General features: G+C 41.3%; 1 protein-coding gene across 7 annotated transcripts in view; it reads right to left on the bottom strand.

The window, feature by feature from the left end:
• The window catches only part of PIKFYVE (phosphoinositide kinase, FYVE-type zinc finger containing), a 66,775-nt gene that overhangs the window by 23,303 nt on the left and 21,582 nt on the right, over positions 1–21,890 (bottom strand). For 6 of the 7 annotated variants that reach the window (XM_042041329.1, XM_042041324.1, XM_042041327.1 and 3 more), the window contains 13 exons: positions 20,274–20,431; positions 19,361–19,472; positions 17,493–17,640; positions 16,834–17,001; positions 11,483–11,545; positions 10,095–10,224; positions 9,563–9,743; positions 8,150–8,224; positions 7,391–7,498; positions 5,446–5,586; positions 4,664–4,790; positions 2,257–3,443; positions 778–878 (listed from right to left, as the gene is read on the bottom strand). In XM_042041329.1, the coding sequence (XP_041897263.1) occupies positions 778–878; positions 2,257–3,443; positions 4,664–4,790; positions 5,446–5,586; positions 7,391–7,498; positions 8,150–8,224; positions 9,563–9,743; positions 10,095–10,224; positions 11,483–11,545; positions 16,834–17,001; positions 17,493–17,640; positions 19,361–19,472; positions 20,274–20,431 (2,699 nt within the window). The remainder of the gene's footprint in view (positions 1–777; positions 879–2,256; positions 3,444–4,663; positions 4,791–5,445; positions 5,587–7,390; positions 7,499–8,149; positions 8,225–9,562; positions 9,744–10,094; positions 10,225–11,482; positions 11,546–16,833; positions 17,002–17,492; positions 17,641–19,360; positions 19,473–20,273; positions 20,432–21,890) is intronic. The other variant, XM_042041325.1, reaches the window with a different exon arrangement.

Consider the following 21,890-nt stretch of genomic DNA (forward strand, 5'->3'; position numbering starts at 1 on the left):
CTCAGAACCTGAGGTGACCAAGCCATTTAAAATGTGTATCAGTTTAAGTGTCCCTAACATCACTAATTTACATCCTCTCATTGTTGCTGGTTAGTGAGCATATCACCATCTTCTTTGGTTCATTTCTAAGCTTTTACAGGAACTTTAGACCTTTCCCTGTAAGAGGGTCATCACTTTATTTTCACCAAAGCTAATAATTAAAATCACCTAAGATAATGATTAAACACCAAGATCTGTCCTGTTTAGTAGAGATAAAAGTGTGTCATAAGTTGCACACAATTAGCAAATTACAGCCCCCTAAGCTGGAAATAAAGCTCTTAATACTAATGACTACAGTATGAGAAAGACAGCAACATATTCCAATGCCACTCTTGGATAATACAATCTACAAGTATTCCAAAATTCTCACGAGGCTCATTTTTGGGCTTGGACATTGTTCTGTGCTCATTTACACAAACTCTTCCCCACAAGATTGCATGCAGTGCTCCCCACACAGAGACATTACTCTGCAGTGAAAGACCAACTAAAGCATTTGGTTTCAGGTTGGGCTTTCTCATTCATGCCTTGGGTATTACAGAGGCTGTGCAATACTGCTGTGGATTCACCTGACCACACAACACAGAAGTCTTTCGGCAAAAGTTCCTGTTACAGGATGGGCACAACCTACAATTCTTTAAGGAGTCCTTCAAGAAATACTGCTATGAGGCAGGCACTGATTCTGACTTTGGGAAGGAAAGCATAGCGATTATACAAGCTGTAGAGGAATAGTTTTCGTACCAGGGGCTAACACAGGCACTTGGAGCATTGCTGGACTGAGAAGAAGAGCTGCTGAAGAGAACACAGAGCCTCTGATGGTTTACTGGACTCAGGCAATCCACCTAGTAGAGAGAAAACAACTCATTCGCTGGTTACAGACACCTCCATTCACACACAACTTCTGTTGACAAAATTCTATTCTAGTAATTTTATTCAAAGACAAATCCCTGCTTTCTCCTTTTGTACAGACTAACTTCACATTATCTCCCAGCTTCAGGCAAACTTGTACTATGTATAATTGCTAACTGCCATTTTTAGAACAACATGGCTCATATGCATAACGAAACCAATGAACACACGTGTCTTTCTGTGGAAACGAAGCCAAGAGGAACAGAAAACAACAAAAGCCCCACAACAAACATCCAGAGTCTCTAAACCACTGTATGGTTTAGGACACCTTGGATTCAAAACTCTGCCAGTATCTTATACCTCAGTTACTCATTCAGGCTATAGAAAGATTTCTATCTTTCTGTTCTCTGGGAAGAGAAGTACCATGCCACTGCTGGAATGGAGCTGTTTTCCCTCCCCCACTCTACAAAACTATGATGTTACCAAATACTTTTATTTGATCACTGAAATAAATTTAAAACAGCATCAACTGGTCCGATCCAGAGCAAGGGCTACTCTTACAGTTTGCAAGATTATGGCCTGTGAAGCTACGGAGATCTACATTTAAGCACCAATTAAAAAGTTAATTCTGCCTATAAACATAGGGGCTGATTGGCTCAGGGACCAAAATGTTTGGCTATTTCAACAGCTCAGTTCTGCTACACTTGTTCATAGACTTTTTTCCCTAAACAGCTCACAATTCAAGAAATCCCCAAGATCCTTTTCCTCAGACACAAGTTAGTTACTTTCATGGCAGTTTACCAGAACTTTAAATATTTTTATTACAAGCACATACTCCCTTGCTTTGAAATTTCAAAGAAGATTCCTTCCCCTCCGTTATGTGATTCCCACTTTTCTTCAGATCACCCAAACTTTTACAATCAATCAAGTACTTAATGTAATTACAGCCTACTGCTGTTTCCATGACATTAAGCCCTCTGAAAATGAAAGTATTACATTTCTACAAATCGCCAAATACAAGGAGCAGGAAAGCTCAGTTTAAGAAACTTCTTAAGGTTTGCTCTCTCTTCATGGACTCATTTTCAGAAAACAGTTAGGTTCAGCCCAGTCAAACAGGCAAAACTGATTCCGGGCTGATTTTGTGCATTTCTCAGAGAAATTTTCCAGTCTCTCTTTCTTAATGATTGCAGAGCACTGCAATCTAAAATGCAGTTATGACCCAGTCAAAAAAACAAAACAAAACAAACTTAATCAAACAGAAAGAAACAGACAAAAAGCCACCCCTTCTGGTTTAATATGAGACCCTACACCTTCTGTATACCATGAGAGACTGATGTAACTTGAGTTTTGAGCAGCACAACTCAATCTTACCTTATGAGACCATGATGATTCACTCTGAGCCAGTCCCTTCTCCTCCTCTTCAGTTCTGCTCCCAGTTTTTCCAGTAGGGACACTAGACACATCCTTATTTTGGGCAAAAGGATCTGTGCTCTTCTGTAGTATCCTCCCTCCTCTGGCCCGATAGTCAGCCAGCATTCTGGCTAAGCTCTGGCTGTCACGTAGATGTTCTGCTATTCTAGTATTAACCAGCTCATGAGAAGGCAAGATTTGGATAGCCTTGGCTTGGATACTCCCATTCTTCCCTTGTAGTCCAGAAAGATCCCGCAACAGTTGCCTCTTCCTTCTGCTCTCCAACTCCTTGTATTCCTTATTGAGCAGAGGAGACCAATAAACTTGCTCAGGAAAGTATTCCCGGGCAGGGCATCTCATGCCTTTTTCAGTCAAAAGAAATGGTTCACGGAACATCAGTACTGGAGAAATACAGAGAATGACATCTTTCAACTCCTGCTTAAATGCTGCAGAGTAAGTTTTGAGACGATCCTCAGATGAAGTTACCTCTTCTGTGACATATAAACCAGTATCATCCTGGAGAGGGTCTCTGAAGACTCTCATCTGACTCTTGGATTCCTGTAAATCATCTGCCTGTTGAAGAGGCTCTAGTGCCTGGTTATCCAGAGAAGCCAAGTGCTGGTCCATGCCATGGAGGGGCAGTGGGGATGTTTCAGGTATTGCATGAGGTACAGAGCTGAACACTGCAAATGGTGATTCCCCTTTGTGGTGCTCTTGCTGCTTGGAGGACACCGTTTCCACCTGACTGTTCTCTTGGTCACCTCTGTCAAATACACCTCTTGGTTCAGGCAAACTGACCTCATCAGAGGACACTGACTCAGAGATTACGGGCAGTTTTTCAGAGGATAGTTCAATGTCTTTGACTGCTGTGCTGAAGTCCTCACCATTGAAGAGGTTCTGTTGTTCATTTTCATCTCCTGGCTCCTCAATAAGGGAGTGAAAGGAAGCGTTTTTGGTGAGAGTAGGGGGCATGGCAAACTCATCCATAAGAAATGAGATTTCCAGCTGGGAATGATAAGCCACACAGACCATGAAGATCAGGATCTCCTTCACACGAGCCAGCTCGTACTCTGCAGCACCACACAACTTGATAGTGCAACCCAGGTGCTGGGGACACCCTTCAAAGAACATCAGGGGTTTTGTCTGATCTAGAAGAAAAGTAATACATGGGAGTTAGGATGACAACTACAGTTAACCTGCTTTTAGGTATCTCACACACTCAGGAGACTGTAACAGAGCAAGTAACATTGGTAGCTGCAGAAATGCACATTACTGTACTAACTTATTTTTCCAAGAAAAAAAAGCATTGGCTATAAATCTCCTGTTTTGTAAAACAAGCCATCACAAAGTCAAAGTGAAGGCCACACGGAACACCCTGACCTAAACAGCGTATTCTAAGATGACTACAGATTCTGCAGCAGTGAGCAAAAGAATCACTTCCCTCTCAGGCACATTTACTCATCCTTACAAGTCAAAAGCCTATGACATTTTGAGGGCAATTTAAAGGCTGGAAGGGGCAATCAGGAAGTGGAAAGGGAAGTGTTCAAGGACAGATTTGGTGGAACTTGGAGCAACTTGGTCTAGTGGAAGGTCTAGTTCCTGCCTATGGCAGAGAAGTTAGAGCTAAATGATTTTAAGGTTCCTCTAACCCAAATCTTTCTATGATTCTATGAAGAGAATGCAAAGACTGCATCCCCACAAAGATCTGCATCCACTGCATTTATGTGTGCCAGCACCACTGGTAACCTGTCAAGCAGCATTTCTTCCTTCCTTTGTAAACTCCTACTGCCTAGGGGAGTTACAGAGAAAAAGGAACCTCATTTCTTAAAGGTGCACAAGGACACGAGGAACTGTGCACAAATGGCAACAAGGCAAATTTTGATTGGATTTGTTAAGGTTGGACCAGATAATCTTTTGAAGTCCCTTCCAACACAGGCTGTTCTACGATTCTCTATTTCAATGCAAAATTCTTTACAGTGAGGATGGTGCCCAGACAGGCTATGAAATCTCTGCTCTGCGATGTTTTCAAGAGTTGGCTGACAAAACCCTAAGAAATCTGATGCTGCATTGAAATTAATCCTTCCTGCTTTGAACAGGAAGTTGGACTAGAGAAACTACAGTATGTGGGAAGAGAAAAAACAGTTTGGAAGAAAGAAATCAGTCTAATTAAAATCTATAGCATGTCTCATATTAGTAAGATCATGCTTTTCTCTACACAGACAGTTCACTGTAGTTCCAAGAACAGAAATAAAATGAGTAGGATGATACATGATCACACAAGGAAGCCAACAGTTAAGACCTATTTAAAAAGAAGCAAAGCATTTGTCTTTTCGCACACATGAGCTAAGGCACATCAAGCTTTACTCACCATTGGGCAACTGAAAAACTTGCATATAAAATTTATGACATGTCCCCAGTTGTGGTTTGGTCAACAGTTGATCCATTGACATCACTAAGTCCCCCTGGGTCATTCGACTTACCCGGTCTAACACTTGCTGTAAAAATAGAAAGAACAGTAAGAATCTACAAGGCAAAGCAGACACTGGCATCTTTACCTTGCTCTTAACAAATCAAAAAACACCAGTGTGATCTAGGAAACTTCTCACTGAGATGCAAGCTCTCAGTTAAACCCAGTCCCACAAATCCACATCCACAATATACAAGGATCTTAGAAACATGGGTAAATATTTCTGGTGGGATTGTACCCTGCCCAGAACTTCTCACTTGACTAGATCCAGATACCTCCAGGAGGTGCAGGGCAGTCAGCTCTGCCAGGAGCTCAGCCAACTCCCACACCTACTCTCTGTATGGCTGTCTGTATCCTGCCCCACAGGGATGGAGGCTCTCTGGCAATCACTCAGGACTCAGGCATGATTTGCTACAAACGGGTGTCAAATTCAACTAGAACTAAACCAGGGTACAAGGACCCATCAAACAAGGACACAGCACAGTAAGTGTGAAGAGCTGAGGAAAAAGTTACTCTCCAGATTTGCCTGTCTTACCTTCTTGGAAAAGAAGTATGGTTAAAAAAGAGCCCACGTTTCGTTAGAAAATAAGACAACTCTTGGCTTTCTCCAGGGGGTTTGCTACAAGGAGATTATTAAGAGATCTACCACAAGGCAGAGTCTAACTCTGATCAGAAATGCTCACCGGCTTGACATTGATGACCAGAGTGATACCATGCTCTAAGAGCATGTCCTGGGCAATTCTGGACACAGTCTTCTCAACAAGGACCAAATTAGGCTGGACATCAACTATCCGCTGTACGTAGTTCTTCAAGAACTCCCTTTCCTGCAGACAGGAACAAAGTATGGCAGTGAACTACTGCAAACCCACCTGGAAAATAAACCCACTTTTATGTTTAATATTACTTTTCACTTTATTTACATACTGTCCTTTCCTATAAAACAGGGCAAACAGCTATCCAGAAAACACCAGCAGTAGTCCACTGTGAACATTTTCCCACCTCCACAGCGCAAGGCTCAGTTTATCAGTACTTTTTTATAAGCATTAATTTCACATGAGAATACAGTCCAATGACAACATGAAGTAATGGACTTGCAGCAGAATCCAAACATACATACAGGAGGGTGCACCTTACACCCGCACACATAGAAAAGCTTTATGTTCAAAAGATGCTAGAATTAGAGCATCATAAACCAAAGCTGTTTGCAGCATTACATTCTCCACCTTCAGATACATGCTAATGAGTGCTGGCAGTCAGAGACACATTCAGGAAGAGTATGAGAGTGCTCTGTGCCTCTATAAGTCTGTACACACATTGCCAGTCCCTAAATCTGTACTTGAGGACAGTGCTCCCAAAATCCCATCCCAAATGCTATGCACTACAGAACTGCTCTTCTAACCAGGGCTATCTTCATCTCATTACCCCCACACACTTGTATTACCATGCACAGAAAGAGAAATCAGGCTGCAACTCATCAGAACTAAAGGTCTACACTGCTAGAGGGAGGATACGTCTTCTTAAGCCAGATATTCTCAATTGTGTTATTGCAGCTCACATCAGTCAGGTTTTAAAAGTTCTGTGCACTACAAAGGTATCACAAAAATAGTTTGACAGCTCCTCAGAACACAGACACTCGTGTAAGTGTAACAAAGATATAGCTCTTGCTGGAAGCTAACCTTTTCAATCAAACTAGGACTATTGTAGTATTTTCTGTCCCGCAGGATTTTAATGCAGATACACAATTAGTTATGATTATGTTCTGAAGCAGACACAAACAATCACAGAGACCAATATTTACAAAGTACTGCAGATACTTCTACCCCATTCAGAAAAATAGACAGGTCTGAGTTTAAGCATTAACCATTTCACTAGGCAGTAAGTTTTACTGCTGAAGCTTTCATACTTGTAATCCTGTCTGTTAACCACTAAACAGAAGTGGTCTTAAATGAATGCTATGAAAAACAGTCAAATACAGAAACAAACATTGCTGCCCAAGCTCAGTAGGGCACCAAATATCTTTTCTATGGGTATCCTAGCAAACACCTGAAGACTGATTCTCAGACAAGGCTGCAGTGTGTTAAAGAAAAGGTCTATGTACTTGAGTTTTCATATTTAAGGCACATTCCTGCTCACAGGGGCAGGGCACCTGTTCCAAAGTGATATTTTCTAGTTCATCACTCCATTGGGCTGGTGGTTGTTCCATTTTTTCAAGCCTGACAAAAAATAACATGGGTGTGACCTAACCCTCACCCACACTAACTTTTCAAACATTTCTTCACACACCTAAACCTTATCTAGCTCTAATACTGTATAAGGAACATACAGTTAAGAAAGTCTCAATAAAAAAAAAAATAAAAAAACCCCAAGTTTTCTAAAAAGCTGCATTGTGAGGATCAAAAGCTCACATAGGTGTTCTCAGGACATGGAACCTGAGGACAAAAATCCTCAGTGCAAGGCTACGAGTCTGTACATACTGCAGCAGATCTCTTAGCTAACTTACTAGAAGAGGAAAGTTCTCTCTTTTCTATGCAATCTCACTCATTCAACTCCACCTTACAGACTGAAAAAAATGCACTGATCATGATGTTGTTAGGGTTATTTTAACCAAGAACAAAAGCACACTCTCACCTGAAGTACTATAGGCTCTATGCAGGTAAACTTTGTTTCTTCTCGATAGAGGTACTCAATTGAGCATTTTAGCAGAAGAATTCTGGGATTTTTTAAGCAAGAGTTCATCTAAGAAAGACACAAAAATAGTTAAAACAAAAATACATACCTGGAGAGGAAGAAGTACGCAAGAGACAGACTTCTCATGATTGGTCCCTGCTGCCCCCACCTCCCTTTACAGTGTGTCTCAGCTATCCTCCCCTGCAGACCCAACTACACATTCTTCCTTCTTCTGAAGTTGTTACACCCAGTTGTTGAAATTTCACAGGTACTGTCCATAAGCAGGCAATGCTAGAGAGGATTTCCAGTCACTGCTAAGAGCCCCAAAGTCTTGATACACTTGATTCATGCAGTTCATGCCTATCCTGCCCTCCTGCCTTAAAGACTCATTTCACTATACTGTTTTAAGTCAGAACCACAAATGCCTTTTTCTGGCTAAAAGTTGGGGTAATGATTAGATGCCTCATGTGGTGGTAGCGGTGGATAGGATGTTTTTCTATACATGCATGAGGAGAGTTTCTCCCCTAAAATCTCTGGGCTAGAAAACAAAACAGCTTGGAAAAGAAATGCTTTGAAAGCTATTCTTGTCTGGGGGATCAAAGCAGAGAAAGCTCACAAACCTCCTAAGTGGTAAGAGAAGCTTCCTGACACAAAAAGCAAGTCAGAGCACCCTTGTTTCCACAGCATGCATTACAGTTAAGATTAATCAAGCTGCATTACCTTCTTGTGTGCAACATTCTTAGTGCAAACAAATCCATTCACCACCATGGAGTCAAATTTCTTTCCACCAGGGATCTAACAAAGCAAAGAACATTTTTAGAACTGTCATACACTCCCACATACTCTAGTGCAGTAAAGCTAATACACAGAATACCTATTGTAGGGGATGTGCAAGCTTCAGCTACATCCTCAATTATCAGATGAAAGATCAGATACAGTCACACTGGACACATAAGGATTTCCCTTTAAAGCCTGACAAACTTAGGACAACATGAAAACAAGTACTGAGCTCTAGGATTTCTATACCCCTCCCAAGAGACGCTTATTTATTAAACCAGTATACTCCAGAGCACAAGAGAACCTAATTTTGACAGGCCATGAGGAGCATATACCTTTGCACATGCCATTTCTATTAACAACAAGCTAATTGTAAAGAAAGGGAAGAAAAAAAATAAAGAAAGAAAGAAAACCAAAAAACCTTCTAACTACCAACTGAACACATCAAACAGTTGACTGGTGTGCCTGCAGTCACAGGCGATCCCATGAATAATAAACAACATGAAACAGGTTTCTGAGTAACATGTTTCAGAGGATATTTGTATTACCAGCATGTGAAAACAGCAGACAGCTATGAAGAGCTTTCACCTCTCAACAACTGCTCTTTGAACTGGAGTTTCAGGAGAAGCAGGAACAAGTGATGCTGCCTGAAGAGATGCCACAGAACTACCACCAGAATCACAAGGTTCTCATCAAATCTTACAGGGCTTTCAAACAAGAGTACTGCTGAGGTGAATTTGGCCAAAGCAAACTAAGCCCAAATCTTCAGTCCTCAGTCACACTAGCTCCTTGGATGTCATTTTCACATCAGACTCTCAGAAGAAAGTTTGCATGCCAGAACTCCAGACTTACAGTTCAACGATGTCAACACTGGGCCATCTGGCAGAACTGGATACACCATTCCATTACAATTAAGTTTCCCTCTGGAAGAAAGTCATTGTACTTGGCATGGGAGGAGTTGAATCCTCCATAATGGGTGGGTACAGGGCAACAGATTGCTGCACCATGTCCTGCAAGCTACTTATCCAGCATTTGGTACATGTCCAATTCAAGCACAAAACAAGCAGAAACCAAAAAATGAAGCAAGTCATTACAGAGGTGTTACTCTTTGCTACCTTCTGCAGCCTACAGCCTGAAAGAAGACATCAGCCCCAGGGCATTAAAGCACCTTTCAGAGAATGCCAAGTTCCCTCTGTGCAACTTTTTCTAGAACCCCACCTTACCCAAAGGCCAAGTCAGCCAGCTACACTGCTGAATATGCTGGGGGCAGTGGGCAAGGGACTATTCTCTTCAAACAAGGGGTGCTGCCAACAGCTACACCCTTTTGTTTCCCTACATCCACTGCTTGAAACTTACTTTTTTGATGTGGACAAACTGGCGGATATCCATGTCATCATCTCTCTTCTTGACATCAGGCCGTACTGTTTGAACGACCTGGCAGACCACGGGTACAATAATATCCCTCCAGGACAGTGACAGGGACTCATTGTATAGAAGCTGCTGAAGCAGTGCCATCATGTGATTGTGATTAGCAGACCTGTAAAGAAGGCAAAATAAATACACCTCTCATTAAAAAAAAAAATTATATAGTGCAGTGATTGGCTGAAGTCATTCAGAAGCAAATTTCTTAACATTTACAATACAGAAGTCCTCTGAAGGAACAGCTGCCTAGAATGTTCTGCAGCCAGCTCTGGCCCCATACTCAATATATAAACATCACAAGATAAAAAAAACTAACCAATATATACTGTAAAAATTCTGCATTCTTAATGCAAATGAGTTCCTTGTATGGCTACTGTAGCTCAAGCCCCACTGAAAGTTGGTGGAATAGAGGGGCTTCAGAAGTTGTTACTCAAGATAGACAAATTCCTTTTTCTACATTTCTTACAGCAGCCTTTCCATGGCTTGTTTCTCCCCATTCTCTTCTCTCAGCAGATCCAGATTGCTGTGGTGCCAGCCTAGGGGTGTGAATAAGAGTTCTTTGGACTTCTCCTCCACCCTCCTGTTGAACAATGACTCTGCAAGAAACAAACAAACCTTGCTAATATAAGGTCACATTTGACTGCTTGTGTCTTTCTGAAAGGCTACTTTGAAAAGGAAAGAATTTACTAAGACATGAGCCTAAGCCTCCTGAAATACTGAGTTTAAGGTAGATTCCATGGTTCTCAGTTTTAGGAGGTGTGCCCATATAATTACACTTTCCATCACTATACTGTGTAGTAACTCCTTAGAACTGTTCTCTGTTTTGCAGTACCAAAATTAGAGGTTATTTCAGCACAGTCTTCCATGCTTTGAAAGAGTTACTAGGTTATTTCCTGCACTGTTATTATGATATTATAGAGGCAAGCTATAAACTTCCACATTGACATAATGGGTGACTATATTGTAAGTCATTTATCCTAGTAGTGAATAAGTTTCTATCAAGCAAGTATGTAAGCCTTCAGAGCTGAAGCTTAAAACTTCTTAGTGTTAAGCAAAATCTTTAGACAATAGTAATCCAAGGAGAACTACTGAAAAAAAAAAACAATAGTTAACTTCTTCCAGATGCTCCACACACAAAATTAGCTGTGTAGATGATTAATAGAAGCTACATTGATTTCCCCCTTTCTTCTGCAAAAGCTCAGTTAAAAACTAAACATCAGTTTAACCCAGGACTTGATTTTTCAGGCTATAGAGACATTGAGGTTTCCCCCTTACTTCCTCCTCTTACAAGCTCGCCAAAATCAACAGCGTTAATTGGGAAGAAAAAAAGCCCACAAGTGCATCTTGCCATGGTATGGAAAGCACGAGGGTTTAAAAACTTGTAAGCGCATGTAATGGCCTTTCATTTCAGAAGTAGTAGTGATGATGGTGGTGATGACAAGAAACCCAGAAAGATTTAAGAGAAGAAGCTTTAAGCTACTCTGTAGAAGCAGTGCAGTTAATTGTATCACATCTTCATTTGCTTGCACAGGAAGTTAAAAATCAGTTACATAATTTGTTGGTGGAGAAACTGTGAACAGACTTGCCACTTACACTTGTTTTTTAAAAAAAGTAAAATCTTTTCTTTGAGTATTTTTGAATGCAGAAATCTGAGAAGTGAAAGAAATTTAAGCTTGAAAGGGCATTCAAAAAAGTCAAAGTATAGTTTATACACCAGTTTTGCCACAAATGATTTCAGATTTACAGTCGAGTAAATTTTTTGAAAGTGTCAATGCTCTATTAAAGGAGTATTAAGGAGTTTCCATCATTGTATTAAAAACAGACACAACGGCAGCATTTGAAGTTTTTCCTTACCTTTAATAAAAGCGTCACTTATAGAGTACATCTGCTGCCCTCCGTTTTCAGGATTCAAGTACTCTGAAAGGAAAGAGAAGAGGGATATAGGTGGAGACAAAAAAAAAAAAAAAGACAGGTTACACTGGTGTGCCCATATAATTACAATGTACACGCCCACACCAGAAGAAGCAGCATTACTCATCTAAGTGTTTAGTCACCAATTTAGCAACAGCTTGATGAGTGGTTAAGACAAGAATATCCTCTCATTCTTGCTCTATCAAAAAATTCTACGATGACAAGAAAATACTGCTTATTAATGTGAAGAAACACAACAAAGTAGACATGAGCAAAGACTGAACTAAGATTGTATCTTTCCAATTGACAGAGACCACCCCCTTCTACACCTGAATACAAAGGTGTTAACATGTGATCAGATATCATGGGAATGGCCTCCTCACTCATGTCTAAAAATGCAGCTTCAGAAACCACTTTGGTCTCCCACTCCATTGGACCATCTCAGACTGAGGGAGAGACCAGCCATAAGGTTTATCTTACACAGTGCAAGAAAAACAAGACAGCCTGCCTTTCAAGAGCTGAAAGTCTCAAGTCTGGAACAGTCCAAAGTGTTTTGAGGAATGCTGTCAGAGACGGATACCCAGAAATAAAGCAGAGCAAGAGATAGATCACTTTACATGTGGGAAATATAGTTAGAGCCTGGTGCTAATAATGCCAAGGTTGTGGATTCAATCCCTGCATGGGCCATTCACTTAAAGAGTTGGATTTGATGGGTCCCTTCCAACTCAGAGCATTCTGTGATATCTGTGAAACAGAAGGAAGTTCCACCTACTACCCTCATCTAGCTTGCTAGATCTTGATTTTTCATCCTGACTGGGTACAAAAAGCTTGTTTTCTCCAGAAGCCATTAGCTTGTTGTGCCTTTAGTTGGCTCCTTACTTACAGATACATAAGATATATATACAGATAGATATATAAAGGGATTCTACAGTGAGAAGAGCAGCAGCCCAACTACTTATACAGCACGACTACCTGAAGTTCAAAGCCAACCCTTTATCATCTTTCCTGACAATGCTCCAGACTCATCACAAACAGAATGCAAAGCCAGGCTGCTTTCAGACACCAACAGAAAGCAACAGAAAGCTGACAGGACATAAACAATCAAAAGACTCTGAACAGCAGCACTCGTGATTTTAAATACCACCATTTTAAATATCTGAGCTTGTTTGCAAATAGATACTCAATAGAGGAGAAGTGTACCAAAGAGAAGTTACAAGCCTCCTTTGTAGATTCCTGGTTATTTGAGATTAATTTCATCTCTTGCTTAGTTTAAGAGTTTAGCATTACAATAAACTACTGCTGGCTCACTCTCAGCATTCATTCACCCACTGACTACGTAGAGAAAGTCATGTCATGCTCTACCTACACAAGAGCATGTATACTGGCACCTCCATCCCTCTCCATCTTGTAACAGCCTCAGGGCAGCACCTCTTACTGTAAACACACTCTAATTAGGTCTGGCACAGCCAAAGCACAAGTTATCCCCACCTGAAACCTAATCTTATGCTCTGGACAAAGACACAGGTAGCACCTGCAAGCCAATTCTAGATTTGTAATGATCTATGTTCTAGATTACTAGATGATCTGTAAGGTCCCTTCCAACCCAAACTACTCTATTATTCTTTTCAATACAACTTCAGCTCCCATAACTTCACTTCTGATTGGTTCCCAGGGGAAGTTCCTGACAATCTAAGATACCACACCTCTTCTTAGCCCAGACAGATAACACACTCGTAGGTGTGAGTCTGAGATGGCTTAGAGTGGCTAACATGCACATTTCTTACCTCACGTCATCCCTACATGCATCATGCTCCACAAAACGAGGAAGGGCAATGGGGAAATGTTCCTGTAGCTTATTTTATAACCTGACAAGTCAGGCACCTTCTCAAAAGAAGAACCAAAAGGCTCCTGGCAACAGCACACTAAACCTTGGCAAGCAACACTGAAAAGGAACTGTATATGGTCACTGAAATAATCTTCTCTTTCCCCCTCCTAACTACATGCAGGCATCAAAAACTACCCAAAATACCCGCTACCATGATCAAGGATACCTGGCTAGAAAGACATTTATAAAATAGAATTTCCCATATTGTTAACTGTATCTCTTTAAAAACAGCAACCAAACCCCATATATAAAATTTGTCATGTAATCTCTTGCCCCAATTTAAAGGCAGAAAGCAATCTTACTTTGTTTCCCCTTCTGATACATAGTATGTCTTTAGGCAGATGATACTATAAATGAGTCACTATTCTCAGCTAACTTGGAGTCACCCAAATTTCATGGAAACACACCAGACATTAGTCAGCATGTAACACCACAAGAAGTTCTGCCATTACACTATATACAAACCACTCTGCTCTAGAACACAGTGGGTGGATACATCACCCGCCCTTGCTTCAAAGCAGCTGACCTCTGTTGCTCTGGGAAATTGCGTATCCCTTAATCATTCGAGAAACCCACGAACTGCTCAGATCAAAGCTGACCTGCACTTCCAACACTTGATGTTTTCTATCATCAGTCCTCCCCACAATGAAATGACTGGAATTTACACAGTCCTAAGGAAACTGAGTTACAAGTTTCAAAAGGAAGGTGGCATTTTCAGTTTCACTTCATTATTTCAAAGAAAGTCAAGTCACTGTTACCGAGTCTAAGGACAAGAGAACTCCAACACAATCAAGCCAAGTAAGTGTGTCCACAACAGTCATAGGGAAGTTACTGACACTGACAGCAGCAAACACCTCATGTCACTGATTAACTACAGAACCCTGTTCTTAAAACAACCACCCATTTTACACAAATGCTTAACTATCCAGTTTTGGCCATCTAATCGTTGTGATACTCCAACATCTTAGACAGCATCTTTTGTTGAATACAGCCAGAAAAACAAAGCGAAAATCTTAATATTAACTTTATATAATAAAGTCTCTGATTATAACATTTCCAGAACAAAGTTTTAGAAGTAACATATTTCACTACCCTAGGCACTGCAGCATTCTCTGTAGTGTTTTTTCCCCTCCTCACTGCCCACAGTGTCTCAGTCTGCCTACATGAAGAAATGTTTCTTGCTATTCAGGATATTGTTATTCATTTTAACTTGTTGCTCCGTGGTTAGGTCTTTGCTCTAGAGATTCTCATGGCAGGAATTATAAAAAAAAAAAAAAAAAAAAAAAAGGGGAAAAAAAAAAAGGTACACTAACTCTTCTGTATTTGCAGATACAAATTTTTCAAAAAACTGCAGGATACCTACCTATCCACGATGTACTTTTATGACACAATTCCACCCTATCCCAGTTCTGGGCCTACTACTGATACCATCCCCTCAAGGGAAATCCATTCTCTTGGAAGAAATTGTTACCAGTTTTCTACTAACAATTACACTCCTACAGAATAACCTGGTTAAGAGGCCACATGTTTCAGGAATATATAACAAACACCAGTAGAGATCCACCAAAGACAGCCAAGTGCTGCCAATACACATAACTCAAAGGCAGAAGTCCTTCTCCTTTCAGTCCCCTCACCACTTGCCTTTTCTGCTGATCTTCTCTGAGCTCTCCATTATTAAAAACTTTCTCACAAGAGCTTTGTCACAAGGAGTCACAAGAGTTCTGGCTCTGAGCAGCTTTGATTTGGTCAACAGTTTCCAAGAGAGAGAGGCTCTCTTACATTTCCCCTTCATGATCTACTGCTCCTTGTATAAAGGAATAAAGACTGAGATACGTCTGAAACCAGGACAAACCCTCTGCAAGTCCTTTTAACACTTGCCACAGCCAACCCAACTACTACCTGCTTTACTGCCATCACACGCTGATAAAGATAAACCTGCTACAGCTGTAAATTCACAGGATACTGCAGCACACCTGGGCCTGTTTCAAGCTCACTTAATCCAGCACCCTTCCTTCCTAAAAGGAATTCATTGGTATATCTTCCTCTCCACAGCTTTCCCTCCCTGTAGATGCATTAGCTTTTCATTTGATTAGAGCATCAGCTGGAAACGAAAGGAACCAACAATGAGCTGGTGTTAGTAGTGCTGACAACCCATTCCCAGTTTTGGATCATCTGACATCAACTCAAACTTTTGAAACTGTTCTGCTTGTCTCTTTGGGGGAAAAAAAGCAGTTAGATTTCCTTCCTTCTAGGCATATTTTTAGCAAATAAAAAAGGTGACTACAGTAGGCATCAATAATCTGTCTCACTCTGTCCGCATGTCTAACACACAAGGAAAGTCAGCTGTGACCCCTTCTACCTCACTGTCTTCAGTGACCATTTCAGTTTCAGAATATGTAATCTGTATGCAAGCTTATGGCTACTGTTCCATTCTGATTCAGAGCAACACGTGAGATCGGCTAGACTTTATAGAAGAATGAATTAATCAGGGGTACAAACTATTTAACACTGGATCATCTTTTACAGTCAGGAACACTCAAAGGGTGGGGTGAAACAATAATTAAGAAACTACTTAGAAGCAGCCAAAGATACAAGTCTACAAAGCTGATGTAACCTTATGTAAGGAAGCAGAGCAAAGACATCAACTGCTACCCAATGCGTAAAGCAACTAAAACATAGTAGACCCAAGCCAGTGGAATCATTTAGAGACTGCAGTTGTCAACATGCAGGCACATTATTTCTTCCATAAGGATGTTGCTTATAGACTCTTTCAATTTAGTACTTCTTTAGGGGACAATCCTTTCAAAAGCAGTCTTCAACACCAAGTATTTGATTTCTTCCTACTTCACTTAGATGGATGATCTCTTTTGAACAAATGATATGTATATGGATGAAGTTAGGCCTTACACAATCTGTATGCAAGCTTATAGTTTATCAGAAAAATTCTTCTGTAAAATGTATGCTTATTAAGGTACAATTTTAAGTCAGCACAGCACTCTTTCAAGTTAATCTTGTTCTTTTGTTCTCTGGGGTTTTATTTCTTACTTGCTTTTTTAAATTCCATCTCAAACTGTAGAGTCACCTATCAAACTGGTTTATGTGTGGATTATTTTTCCACCCCAGTTAGCCAGAACATATATGTGGATCTGCCTATTATGCATGGGCAAGAGACTTTGCTTCAATGGCAAAGAGAAAGTCACAGGGGAAGTTACACACTCTGCAGAGAAGGCATTTCGGCAGGTCTATTGAGCCTCCTCAGAGGTGAGCACATCAAAACTGCAAGCAAGTGCCAGTTAAATATCATATTTTCCCCTCTGAAGGACAGCTACCTAAGTAGTGTCCAAATAGGTCAGTAATATTAGGGCCAGCTCTCCATCATGTGCAACTCCAGCTGGTGACTACCTCATACCTTTTTGGTCGGCAGGGTGAGGGGGCACATGTGGGTACTTGGAGTGCTTCTTGATATGGAAGTTCACGTTGTCCAGCTCCACGTTCAGGCTGATGGAGGCGGCTGAATCACTGTCCATTGTGGACTGGAAGCTGCTGACTGAAGTGCGCTTGCTAGGGCTGGCGGAGTCTTTTAGTGTGGGGTGAGGGTGAAGATACAGGGAGGAGAAGGGTTCAAACGGGTATTATGAGGGTACCAGAGAGGAGAAAAATTGTCTTTAATACATAAAGACCAGTGTGCAATAATACAGGAATACAGTATTTTCATAATTCTAATCTTGTCTTCATGTACGCATGCTGACTTACTGGACATTCTTTAGTGCACTACTATAGGGCCCAAATCAAGCAGAAGTCTGCTTGAGAAACAGAAGGCAGCAATTTACATGCTTTTCCTTCATTAGAAGTATGAAGCTTTACCAGTTCCACTAAATTCAAAATACTGTATCCATTGTGAGAAACTGGAAGACTAGACAGGCTATAGCTTTCTTAGATCCCTACAGCCCCAAGCACGCACACAGAAACGCACAAATAAAGCAAGACACAGTTAAACTACTAAGTCCTGAAAGACCGGAGACAACAGGGAAGAAGGCAGAGTGAGAACAAGACTCAGGTGAAACTTACTAGCTAAGTTGTCTTCCCCTTCATCAGCAATCTGCTCTGTGTCACTGTCATCAAACTTGATGTCTTTGAACCAGGATGGCTCGGAGTGGCCCTCTACAGAGTTCACAGAGTCACTGTCTGGAGACGGGGTTTCTGAGAACTCTGTGCTCTAGAAGACAAGGAAGGGAAAAAAGTTATTAAAATGCAGCTCTGCTGAAATATTAAGCAGCCTACTACAAATGCAGGTCAGGCATTTTAAAAATCAGAGGATACTCTCAGTGCGCTGAGCCAAGTTAGTCACAGAGTCACCCCTTTAGCATGAAGTAGGAACTCTTTGGGACAAGAAACAAATGTTTACAATCCCCAGATGCTTAGTCTTTGTCTACACTCTGCTTCTAAACAAGTTGTGACTAAGTGGTAGTAAAGACAAGTTTATTATACAGCACAATTTTCACATTGTCATCACATCCAATTAAGCAGCTTTGAAAGCTTGCTTTCTCCAGCCAGGGTAGGTGACAGCTGTATCCTTTGCCCAGAAACCAACACACGCAGCTTTTGGTGGAGCCTGTTTCTAAGTTACTGGAGCAATTCTTTGACTGACCAATGTAGGCCCAAGAGTTTCAATCCAAGATGGGCTCTAGCTGGGCCTACTGTGTCAAAGCAAAGACTGGCCAGATTGCCAGTCTTGAGATACCTGGAGAGTATCTAAGTAATTTCTATCAGCCATCCTGATGCCTCCAGGTACCTCAAAATGAAGTTATCATTATCTTGCCTTTGGCTACAGTGAGTGCAGCAAGCAACTGAGTCAACACCACCACTTCTCCTGACTCTTGTCCAGAAGAATGGAGATCAGACAGTGCTTTCAGTTGATTAGAACAAGAATTGGCTTTAAACATATAATAATATAGGCACCTTACAAATAGTTACAAATAGGGATGCATAAGCACTTGCTAGTTAAGGGCAAGCTTTTACCAGGGAACTGGGAGAGCTGACTAGCTGAGGTACCAGATGAACCCCAGAGCAATCTCAATGGAAGCCATATGACTGTGTCCAAGAGCTGAAATGCATGAGGAAGACAAATGCTAATGGCTCTAAGCTTTCTAACTGAAGCCTATGGGACAGCTGAGCCATTCCTCATTCTAAGAAGCTGCAGAACATGAAAGACTCTCAACTGAATGCTTTCAGTTAAGAGAGGCTACAGAGATATGTTGTTCAAGCTAAAAAAACCAATACAACCCCTCAGGCCAGTGACAGCTCTTACCCCTCAGCACATTTGATTCCAGTGAAGTATGGTAGGACAGAATCTCTGGTCACTAGCTCCTGCTTCCCCTCAGGTAACTAGTCCTGTCTGAGAGGTATGACAAAGACCCCATCCCAAACTTGGATCATGTGGCTAAGGGATTACTGCCATCTCTGGAGATCAAAAGAAGGTTACCAATACAATATACCTAAAATATCCATTTAGAATTTTTTTTAAAGGAATCTTGAAACAGAAGATCACCATTGTATCTCCACCACCAGTAAGTGCACACAGGTTCTAAATTCTGCACATGACAACATAGCTGCCACAAGCACAGACTGTGCCATCTTGAGGCCTCTGGTGGAAGATGTCCACCATGAGAGGCCTGGCCTCTGAAGACTCTTTCCTTCACTTCAGGCAGCACCACAGGTAACAACTCATTCTCCACAGAGGACAGCCCAAAGCCTTCTGGGCAAATGAAACTACCTCAGCCTTCAACCCCCTAAGGAAAAAGGCCTGGCCACTCTATTTTCTGTACAGGAGACCTGATTTAGAAAACATACTACAGCTGTTGAGAACAGGATTAGAAAGATTCCAGTCAGCAGTCAAATACAGGAAGAACATCTTTCAGCTTTCCTACTTCTTTTACCTGCAACGGTCTGTAGAGAGCATATTCATCTCTGAAGAGCTGATCATGATGACTGACACATTCCAGCCAACGTCCATCAACCAGCGCCTGTCCTATTGCAATGGCCTGGACCCTGGAAGTATAAGAACAGAGATGGTCTTCTAAGTCTTGTTCTAAACACATATGGTTTATGATACAAGCATACTACAAAAGAGAAGAGTCATTTGCTATGCACTATTTGACCTGTCAGTATTCCATTCCCATGTTTACACGACACTATTTAAAATACTGCAGTGAGGCAGCACAGTGTACTAGTTCAAGCATGGAGCTAAATAAAGAGACTGCCAGTATTCTGAACTAAGCTGAGGCGTCCAACATATGATTAGGACATATTGTTTGTGCTCCTCCAATATTGTTAACTTATGTATACTGATCATCTCTGAGGGAGGACTGTTGCTCTACACTTAAGAACCGTCTCGGTTTTATCCCATTTTCACATAGTTAAATACACAAGATTGTTTATATTCACCTATACAATTAAGAGTCTGCCATCAAACACTAGCTAGTGTAGCTATCAAACACTATTAGTGATCTCTGATGCCAGAGGCAGATTTGCTCTTTGGAGTACCAGTGAACATTTTTGGACAATCTTTGTAATACTCTCACTGTTCTCCAAGTGAGTAATATTTGTCCCTTAAGCTACCTCCCATACTGGTTTCCAAACCGGACAGTCTCCTGTGCCCTGTTGTTTTGGGCCACGTGGAGTCAAAATGTGACCTGCTCTGGTAGGCAGTAAAGCAGAGATTTGAATTTTCTCTCATCTCTCTGAAAAGAAGCCTCTCTCTGCAGTCCCAGGTACCCTATATCAGCTCAAACTCACAACCTCCTCTCACACAGACAGAGGACACCTGTTGTCCTAAAGCACCAGGATTACCTTGTGGTTATGTGCCCATTTCTCATGAGCCAGTTGACCAGCTCTTTTCCCACAACACAGTTGGGATGCGTCCGCAGCCAGTAGCGATGGTCTTGAAATTCCATGCCACTGTTATGATGGCAGATTTTCTTCCACAGATCTTTCAGCTGGACTGAGTCCTGGACAGGGAGATGTGCAAGTTAATTACCAGTCTAATCTTAGCACTGGTTCCAAGGGCATCAACACAGGCCTTCAGATCACCTTCTAGATCAAAATTCCTCCACAAACAAGCACAGAATCTAAGCCATTTTGCACAACCTATGCAAAGGTGCAATCAGAAATAGCAAACATACGAAATCAGCTCCTTATTTCCTTCCATTTATATCCAGTTCAGAACAACAAAAAACCAAAGTGGGTACCCTTATCTCTATAAGGGGGCTCTGATGTGGCAGTATTTTGTACCACCAGCAAGATACTTATGCCCTCACTACTGCCCTCTTGCACCCTATTCCTAAACTCAGGAGACATGAGCAAACAGAGGACAATGAAAACTCATCCTTGGCAAGAACATTTTTCTGTATTATCTGTGCTCAACCCAGGCATTGTGAAACACACTAGTCCAATATCAAGACCAGATATAAAGCAAGTACTTAACACAGCAATGCCCAGTGCCAGGATAGCATCTTATTGAGGATCTGTTTTCATATTGTCCATTATCAAGGCTTTTTTAGATGCTGGTAGCTTTGGCCACTAAGAAAAAAAATGTGTATTCCTCCTAACTCAATTAACCATTTTTGAATCTGTGATTCTCTTCCCCTCACCAATTGGAACACTTCAGCCTATACCTAGAACTTATTTTGGAGCCTGTTAAACATGTATGCCAACTTTTCTGTAGGCTGTAGTCCACCCAAACTGAGCTGTCTCTCTGCACCTGGCCCTTTCTGCCTTCCCATATGTGCCCTGACTTAGCACAGCACAAGCCATTATTGCAGGTGGAAACTGGGATCTGGGATTATTTTGAGCAAGCAGCACACCACCTCAGGGTATGGAGAAGAGATGCTGCAGCTCCCTCTCTCAAATGCCTCATTTGTTCTATTTCTGTGTAACAGAACTTTAACTAAATTTTAACTGGTTTCAGCTTTCCAGTTAACTGTCAGACTCACATTATTGCACTTTCCAGAGGGTGCCCTGAGGCCCAGAAGTTTTGCTCCACTTTTATCACTGGACTGGCTTTCTACTTTCAGTTCTAGCCGGCCTTTGTACCACCCTAAAACGAACATCAGCAGCTCTCCTTCCATACCAGGTACAGAGTCAAATCGATCAGTAACAAAACATGGTAAGATCACGCAATTTGATGCAACTGGAGTCTCCGCAGTTCAGCTGTCTTGAACTAGTGAATACAGTACACTGAACAAATTGGCAGAACAAAGCAAATCCTTTCAACTCAAGGATTTTGACCTCTAGTTCACTGAAGTATGTGCTTATCCCAGCATATGTACAACCTCCCCTACCTTTATTTCATGAACAAAGTTCATTAGTCTTCTGAATGGACTAGGTTAAGCTTTAAATTAACTTGTGATATAGGGTTAACTCCACACGGTAAGGGCATTAAACGAACAGTGGGAATGCATAGAAAAT

This window comes from Corvus kubaryi, unplaced genomic scaffold, assembly GCF_017639235.1.
Source record: "Corvus kubaryi isolate FWS band 111438036 unplaced genomic scaffold, C.kubaryi_AGA036_p1.0 37396, whole genome shotgun sequence".
NCBI lineage: Eukaryota > Metazoa > Chordata > Aves > Passeriformes > Corvidae > Corvus > Corvus kubaryi.